This window comes from Fukomys damarensis, unplaced genomic scaffold (genome assembly GCF_012274545.1).
Source record: "Fukomys damarensis isolate Sample0158 unplaced genomic scaffold, DMR_v1.0_HiC HiC_scaffold_13, whole genome shotgun sequence".
Taxonomy (NCBI): Eukaryota; Metazoa; Chordata; class Mammalia; order Rodentia; family Bathyergidae; genus Fukomys; species Fukomys damarensis.
Window position 1 is genome coordinate 39380137 of NW_022900925.1, and position 8377 is coordinate 39388513.

Here is an 8377-nt window from a genome sequence, read left to right on the forward strand (position 1 = left end):
CGCGGGCTGGCGCGCGTGTCCAGGGAAAGCCGTGACCCCGGAGGCCTGGGGGCTCCGCCGGACTGCGAGACCCCACGCTGACCTCCCATCGCTTTCCTGAGTCCTCAAATTCGTCTCAGGGAGAGCCGGGTTGTGCGCTCAGACTGGAGGGCCGCGTCGCTTCCACCAGGGGGCGTGAGCACCCGCGCGCTCCGCAGCGTCCACTGGTGGCGCGCGTGTCCAGGGAAAGCCGTGACCCCGGAGGCCTGGGGGCTCCGCCGGACTGCGAGACCCCACGCTGACCTCCCATCGCTTTCCTGAGTCCTCAAATTCGTCTCAGGGAGAGCCGGGTTGTGCGCTCAGACTGGAGGGCCGCGTCGCTTCCACCAGGGGGCGTGAGCACCCGCGCGCTCCGCAGCGTCCACTGGTGGCGCTGTAGCGCGAGACCCCTGCGCGGTCTGGGGAAGGATTTGCATAATCTTGAAAGAGCCGCGGTGAGTGGCTGCAGCACAGAAGCCGACTGTGAAACGCTGCTTCTCATTGGCTAAACTTGCCTGGCGGGTCCGCGGCCTGTCCCGGCTGGACCCGAGGCCGGCGGGGAGCGAGACAGAGAGCCGGAGGTGCCGTCTCGGGGCGGAGCGAGTCTGAGCCGTTTGCGCCCCCTACGCCCTCGCTGGCTCTGTCCCGGAGCTGGAGATGGGCACCCCAGCGGCGCCGTCGAGGACGCGTCTGGTCCTGCGACCCTTGCCACCTGCTCCCGCGCCCTGAGGCCCCGCTGCTCGCCGGGAAGAGGAAGGACGCAGCCCGCTCACGGGAACCGAGTGCTGGGCACCGAGCGCATGGGCACCGAGCGAGGCGACCCCGAGCCCGCCTGCCGCGAGCAGTTCCAGGCGGCGGTCAGCGTCATCCAGAGCCTGCCCCGGACAGGTGAGGACGCGGCCGCCAGTGGGGTCCGTGTAGGCTGTCCTGGGTCCAGATGTCTCGGGCGGGACCCCAACACCTGCCCTCCCAGGGTGACCCCACCATGACCCCTGACCTGGTCCTTGGGCCTGGGTGACGCGATGCACTGTTCCTCACCCTGCGCAGGTTCCTACCGCCCCTCCTATGAGGAGATGCTTCGTTTCTACAGCTATTACAAGCAGGCTACCCTGGGGCCCTGCCTGGCACCGAGGCCTGGCTTCTGGGACCCCATCGGACGCTACAAGTGGTAAGCACCCCGTGCCTAGCAAGTGCCCCTCCACTGGCCGCCTCCTCACTGCCCTCTGTTCCCAGGGATGCCTGGCACAGTCTGGGCAGGATGAGCAAAGAGGAAGCCATGTCTGCCTATGTTGCTGAGATAAAGCTGGTGGCACAGAAGGTGAGGAGGGCCGGCCCTGTGGTCCCTGAGCTTTCAAGGTATCCCCCACCTTCCCCATTCCCTAGACAACCCATTCCCTGAGAGTCACCACCTTCCGGCTGCTCCTCAGCCTGGCCTGTCTAGTGGCTGGGGGTGCGAGGGGCTGTGGGACAGGGACAGAGAGACCCTTTCCTCATGAGGTCCCCTCCCCCAGGTGATTGACACGGTGCCCCTGGGAGAGGTTGCAGAGGACGCATTCGCCTACTTTGCACCCCTGTACCAGGTGATCCCGAACATGCCAAGGCCCCCGGAAGCCTTCCTGAGAAGGATCACAGGTCAGGTCCCAGCTCTGAGCTGCCTCAGGTGCAGGTGGGGGCACTGCAGTCAGCTGGGTGGGGGCTGGGGGCAGAAGGCTCTGACCATGTCCTGGCAAGGACCCCAGCCAGTCCCACCTTATAGGAAGAAGGGACTAGATCTCACAGGCGTTGCCATCTTCGTCCTGGCCCCACTCCTGTGCGCTGTCTTCACAGGCTGCAAAGAACAGGTGCTTTGCAGAGATGATGGGGCTATACCAGGGCCTCCCTACCTCTCCACGGAACCAGCACCCCCAGGCCCAGGTCAGTGGGTGGGCAGGAGGGCCAGACCCAGGCTGGGGGCTGAGGAGATGTCTGGGTGCCATGCTGTGCCCTCTGTACCTCCTGCTTCCGAAGACCAGGGTCAGGCTGAGACCCTGGTGCCCAGTGGAGCAGTACCCTCCTGCCTCTGCCCAGCCACACACACCCTCCTCAAGGCCCCTCTCGCCAGTGACTACCTCCCACTCCCCAGAGTCCCAGACTCCTAGAGACCTGGATCTGGACATTTTCTGTGATTCCCTGGAGCAGCTTGAGCCCGAGCTGGTGAGACCCCCCTGCCTCCCCCTCCCCAGCCCAGAGGCTGCGCCTGTTCCCCTACCCCGCCTTGTCACTCAGGTCTGGGCTGAGCAGAGGGGAGCAGCAGGAAGAGACCCCAAGACCAAGACCAGCCTTGAGAGCCCTGAGGAGAAGGGTAAGCCAGGACCTTTCACCCCCTGCCCTTCCTGGGCCTCTCTCAGCACTCTCTTGGGGTGAAGGCGAAAGTCCAGTGTGGGCCCTGGGGGAGCAGTCTGTCCAGGCAGGGTTGCCAAACAGCAGACATCAGCCTGCTCGGACAAAGTCCCTGCCCCGCCCTCCCAGGCCACCCCAGGAGTTGAGTCCTTGGGCTCTCCAGTGCTAGGCAGGGGCCGCAAGCGCCCCTCGAAAGCCAAGGACAGTGACGCGTCCTGCCCTGTCCCCTCTGGAGAGTGCTGTGTGCCAGGTCCCCAGAGAGGATTTTCATAGGTGTTAAGCCTTCACTCCTCTGAGGGGCAGCCCTGTGAGGAGGACAGCATCTCCAGCTTCACTTCAGTCTTGTGGTGCTGGGAGTGAACCCAGGCCTCAACCTGCTCTTCTGGTCTCTGCTGCCGAGGGCGCCCCAACCCCGGAAGTCACAGATTTGCCTGAGTCTCTGGTTCATCTCACCGACCCTGGCCCGGCAGCCCATCACTGGCCCTGCTGCACCCTGTCCCCATGCTGACCCACCCCTGCCCTCGTGAGCTGCCTCTGAGGTCCCCTTCTCATATATCTATTCTGCAGAGGAACTGGGGGGCGGCCCACAGGGGTCCCAGGAGCTGGACAAGTGGCTGGTGGGGACAGTCCGGGCCCTGCAGGAGAGCATGCAGGATGTGCAGGGGCGGCTGCGAAGCCTGGAGAGCAAGCCCCGGCCTCCTGCGCAGGTGAGGCCGCCCTCCTCCTCACCAAGCCACTTTTGTCCTTGTCCCGGTGCTTCCAGGTGCCCAGGTCTCCATGGCTTCTGCTGGGGACAGGGAGGTCGTGGCTGGTGGCACCCGACCTGAGGGAGGGTAGGAAGGGGACTCCTCCCAGTTCCCCTCCACCATGCCCAGAGCAAAGGACTGCCATATCTGCTGTTTGCTCTGGTGCTGGTGTCCCTGTTCCCAGGTTTCAAGGTTACTCCAACAGTCCAGCCCTCGTCCCCATCCTGACGCGTTGGCTCCCGTGGACTTGGTAAGAGCTGCCTCTGCTAGAGCCTGGCAGCCACGCAGTGCCACACAGTGGCCCCGGAGACAGGTTCCTCATCTCCCTTTACACATGGGGAAACTAAAGTGCCTGAGGTCTAGTAACTTGCCTGAGGGTGTGGCAGGGACTGGAGAGTGCAGCTTCCAGGGCTCAGGCCTAGGGGTCCACTCTTGCTCTGTTATGAACAGGAACTGCTGGACTGGGTGTGTGGCCCAGGGCTCTCTCCCGCTTAGCCACCAGACTCAGAGGTTTGTTCTTCAGAATCGGGGTGGCTGGAGCAGGAGAGGGCCGAGCTTCTGCTTTGGGGTTCGCTGGGAACGCCTGACCCGCTGAGCACCCTGGATGAGCCTTCCTGGCAGGGGCTTCGACACGGCCTCCCCTCTCCCCTCAGACTTCCTTTCCTTTCCTTCATTTCAACTTTTACCAGTTTTAAATACCAGTTAAAGATTTTAAAGTAGATTACAGACATCGTGATGTTCCATCCTGAAATACGTGGGTTTAGTAGCTCTCAAAATAAGAACATTCTACTACCTAGTCAAAATGTTGTAAGGCCGGGCATGGGCTACACACCTGTGATCCCAGCACTAAGCCTGAGGCAGGAGGATCAGTGAAAATTTGAGGCCAGCTTGGCCTACATGTGAATTCAAGGCCAGCCTGAACTACATAGCAAGATCCTATCTCAAAAAAACAAAATCAAGAAAAAAGCCACTGGGCATGGTGGCGCATGCCTGTAATCCCAGCCCTCAGGAGGCTGAGGCAAGAGAATCCCTGTGAGTTCAGACCAGCCTGGGCCACATAGTGAGTTCCAGCCCAGTCAGTCTCAACTAAATAGTGAGACCCTGTCTCAAAAAACCAAAACAAAACAAACAAAAAAGAAAAAAGGAAAAAAACAAAAACATTTCTTGTCACACAGTCAATTCTTGAATGTCAAATATTCAGTCCACATTCAGATTTCCTTACTTGTCCTGAAATTGATTTTTCTCCCTGCTGCTTATCCAGTCAGGATGATACCCTGTGCCTGGATCCTCTGCCTCTGAGTGTCCTTTATCATTACTGTGTGACTAGGTGTTGTCAGGGTTTGAACCCACGGTCTGGACCAGGCCAGGCCAGCTCTGTACCAGTAAGCTGCTTCCCCCAGGGTCCCTTAAGACCGGGCCTGTGCCTTGCTGCTGGCCTGGTGACCAGGCTGGGCCACGCTCCTGCAGAATGTCCAACCTCAGGGTGTCATCACCTGCATCCTCTGGACACGACATATGAATGCTCAGGTGTGGTCCAGTCCAGTGCTGTGGGCTGGGCAGTGTCAGAGGTGGCAGGGGACAGGGATTCCAGTGGTAGAGCCCCCGCTCTGCCATACATCAACCTCAGATTTTGACAAGTGATGATTTTTGCCTGAATCATTTAGTGGTTACAAAAAGATGTTGATTTTTAAAATCCTATTACATATTCCTAAAAGAAAAATCCTATTACTTCTGTAACATTTATTAGCCCACACTTATCTGTAGTTTCCTTGATCACCTTGGGTTTTCTTGAAACACTGTCCTTAGTTGGGTGTGGTGGTGCACACTGTCATCCCAGCACTCAGGAGGCTGAGTTAGGAGGATTGCCATGAGTTTGAGGCCAGCTTGGGCTACACAGTGAGTTCAAGGCCAGCTAACTACGTAGGCCCTGTCTCAAAAAACAAAAAATGGCTCTTCATGGAATGACAGGATAAATTTCTTTTTAGTGATCTTTTTTTTTTTTGTTGTTACTGGGGAATCAAACTCGGGGGGGTCCTTGTTCTTTTGAAGCAGGCAACAGAACCACTAAGCTATAAATTCCTGGCCTTTTAGTGCTTTTTATATGTGTGTGTATGTGTGTGTGGTGCTGGGGATAGAATCGAAGGCCTAGAGCCATGCTCTCTTCCTGAGCTATGCCTTGACCCTCACCTGTATTTTTCAAATGAGGAACTGACTGAAAAGCCTCCTCAATGGTGACAATTTTATAGTTTTATTTATTTGAGTATTGTTGTGGACATGAGATTCTTTTTGGTTTGGTTTGGTTTGAGACAGGGTCTCACTATGTATTTGAGACTGACCTGGAAGTCACTATGTAGTCCAGGCTGGTCTCGAACTCACAGCGATCCTCCTGCCTCAGCCTCCCAAAGGCTGGGATTACAGGTGTGCACCACCATGACCGGCCTTGAGTTTTAGATTCAACATTCCAGTCCGCTCTTCTGAGCTTCTTTCTGATGTAACAATTTCGGCTGGTGGGAAGCCGGTCACCTCAGGTCACGTGTTCTCTGGCGACCTCTCACCTTGAGAAGCTACTCTGCTTTCTGGTGCCAGGTGCCCACACCCCCCACCTTCCTGGCCCTTGCCCTGGGGTCCCCAGTGTCCTCACTGGAGATAGCGCCACCTTTCCCACATAGGACTTCGGGCTCCACCAGCAGGGTCAGTGCCTCCTGCAGCTCCTGGTCCCTGACAGAAAACAGGGCTGTGCCAGCTGCTGCGGCCAGGCAGGGGCCGGGTTCTGGAACCTGGTTTGGAGCAGGTGCATCCAGGCCACCGAGCCGGTGCCATCCCCGTCCTCCTCTTGCAGCAGGGACTGCGGCCCCGGCCCCTCAGGCTCTCGGCTCCCACACTGCTCTTCTTCCTCCTGTGGCCTTTCGTTGTGCAGTGGCTCCTGCGACAGCTTCGGACCCAGAAGAGGTGACCTCGGATAAGGCCTCCGGCATGAGCCCCAGCCTGCTGGGCCCAAGCTGCCCTGGGCTTCAGGAGCACAGCCCCAGGGTTGCCCACTGCACCTCTCGGCCCCTCCCCTGTTGGCCTCAGGACCTGCTGTTCCCTCAGCTCGCACCCGCCCCAGGGTCACACCTGCCCCATAGCAGCTGGACGGCCCGGCCCCGGCCCTTGACAGTGCTCCTCCCTGGAGCACAGCCAGTCAGATCAGGACTTGGAGTGTCCTGGCCTGGAGAGGGCACAGCCAGTCTCACCACGCTCAGGAACAATGACTGTGTCACCAAATAAACCAAAACTTCAGCTTCTGCCGTCAGGTTCCACAGAGGGTGCAGCAGGTGGTAGGTCACAGCCCCGACCAGTGGTTTCTGTCCCCTCCAGCAAAGCAGGCGATCTCAGGCTGGGGTAGGGGGTGTGGCCCCGGGGCTTGGGGCTTGGCTTCGAGACCCAGAAGGTGTGGGGTTCTGGAGAGGTGGGAATGACACGGCAGGGGCTGCTACCATCCTGCACCCTGTACCCCCTCCACGGCTGCCATTCCCAGTGTCCCCCAACTTTCTCAGGGAACCCCAGGCTAGTGCCTCCTGGCCTGCCAGGCTGCCCTCTGCTGCCCCTGGGCCTCTAGGCGCCAGCCTGAGGTGGGACAAACCCCACTGGACAGGGTCCCAGCAGACGCCTGAGGTCCAGTTCCTCCTGGCTAGAGACCTCAGGCTCACGTCCTAATGCCTGCGTGGGTGTGGCTGTCCTGGCCACCATCCTCTTTGGCCTGGTGCTTGTCCTGGCCTCCTGGGAGGGTAGCCCTTAGGACAGACCCGAGGCAGGTCCTCAGGCACCTAGGGAATGCATGCAGCAGAGAGACTGAGTAAACCCCTTGTGACCCACAGAGAGTGGAAGGAGCCCAGAGGGAGGGCTGGAGCCCACTCAGGACCTGGGCAAGATTCTGCATTTTCTCTCTGTGTCTCTCTTTTGGTACCAGGGATTGCACTCAGGACCTTTTGCTTGCCAGGCAGGTGTGGTGCCACTGTGCTTCATCCCTGGCCTTTTTCTTTTTTACAGTACTAGAAATTGAATCCAAGGCCTTCCAACCGAATTACATACCCACCCCATGCCCTTTTAAAATCTGAGACAGGGTTATTAAATTGCTCAATGTGAAGTCAAACTTACAGTCATCCTGTCTCAGACACCCAGGATTCTGGGATTATAGGCCTGTACCATCATGGCCCTGAATGGGCAAGATTTCTCACTCTGAGGCTAGGCTGCCTGGTTTGAGAAGCAGAAATGGTCCTGGCACACCAGCAGCCCTGAGGTTTAACAGGGGCTGGGTGTGTAGAATGCCGCAGAGGGCAGAATGTAGCCACCAGGCACCTGCCTAGCCCCTTGTAGAATTCTAGAATTCCACAGCCTGTCAGATTGATTGCTTCTCCCCCAGATAACAAATCAGACCTACAGCTGAGCCCTGACTGGTAAACTGAGGCTGGTTCTGCCACGCCTCCCAAGTACCTGACTGGGAGAACCCAACTGGGGCTACAGTGGTGGGCTTTGATTTCCTTCCCTCTTCACCCCTTGCCTGCTGGGCACCTCAGTGACAGAAGAGGAGGGTCAGACAAGGGCAAGCTTTTCAAAAGCCACGGACACAGGCTGCGAGGGTCACTCCCAAAGCCGCTGGGCCGGCCTGTCACCCCCGCTATCTTCGAGCTCCCACCTGAGCTCCGGCTTCCTCCCCATCACTGGCCTGCATACAAGGCCTTTCTTGGGTACCCTGGTGAGATGCACTCACATTCCCAGCTACTCAGGAGGCTGAGGCAGGAGGACTGCTGTGGCCTAGGAGTTTAAGAGACCAGCCTTGGAGAGACAAGAGACCCTATCTCAAACAATTAAAAATAAGCAAGTGAAACGCCTCTCTTTGGCCACTGTGCCTGAAAATCCTTCATCCTGCAGTCGGGGCAAGCAGCTTGCTCCCAAGCTCCCAGCCTTTCAGGAACGTCTCGAGGCACCGTACTCGGTGGCCTGTCCAAGCAATCGAGGCCAGGGTGACGTTTTGGTGACCGAGGAAGCTGGGCCTGCCTTAGGGTGAAGCTGTCGGGATTGTTAAAAATCCAAAACATAACCCTCGGAAAACACAGGGCCTTGGGTTGGTGACAAAGAACGGCATGGGGTCACTTAGCCCCGCGGCCCTGGGGCCGGCGTCATGTGACCTTGGCCGAGTCACCGGGCCTCCCGACGGGCCAGAGGGTCCGCGTGGGCAGCGTCACGACGGTGGG

At 58.6% G+C, this 8377-nt stretch overlaps 1 protein-coding gene across 9 annotated transcripts; it reads left to right on the top strand.

Annotated features, from left to right (window-relative positions):
- The first annotated feature begins 217 nt into the window (after nucleotides 1-217).
- Nucleotides 218-6427, top strand: Acbd4 (acyl-CoA binding domain containing 4). Of its 9 annotated transcripts, none has more exons than XM_010642906.3 (10): nucleotides 218-906; nucleotides 1066-1186; nucleotides 1252-1336; nucleotides 1530-1650; nucleotides 1846-1932; nucleotides 2141-2211; nucleotides 2284-2359; nucleotides 2965-3104; nucleotides 3328-3393; nucleotides 5983-6186. In XM_010642906.3, exons 1-10 carry the CDS (start codon nucleotides 819-821, stop codon nucleotides 6094-6096), a joined length of 969 nt encoding a protein of 322 aa, XP_010641208.1. In that variant the 5' UTR covers nucleotides 218-818; the 3' UTR covers nucleotides 6097-6186. The 9 variants fall into 9 exon arrangements, with proteins under 9 accessions (XP_010641208.1, XP_010641207.1, XP_010641209.1 ...); XM_010642907.3 differs by having other exon boundaries at nucleotides 219-906; nucleotides 2299-2359; XM_010642905.3 differs by lacking the exon at nucleotides 5983-6186 and adding an exon at nucleotides 3594-4034 and having other exon boundaries at nucleotides 2141-2359.
- Nucleotides 6428-8377: the final 1950 nt, after the last annotated feature.

Coding starts and splice junctions, on each gene's coding strand:
- Acbd4 (XM_010642898.3), top strand. CDS start 819: ATGGGCACCGAGCGAGGCGACCCCGAGCCCGCCTGCCGCGAGCAGTTC. Junction 1,651..1,845: donor CTTCCTGAGAAGGATCACAG/GTCAGGTCCCAG, acceptor CTGTCTTCACAG/GCTGCAAAGAACAGGTGCTT. Junction 1,933..2,140: donor ACCAGCACCCCCAGGCCCAG/GTCAGTGGGTGG, acceptor CCCACTCCCCAG/AGTCCCAGACTCCTAGAGAC.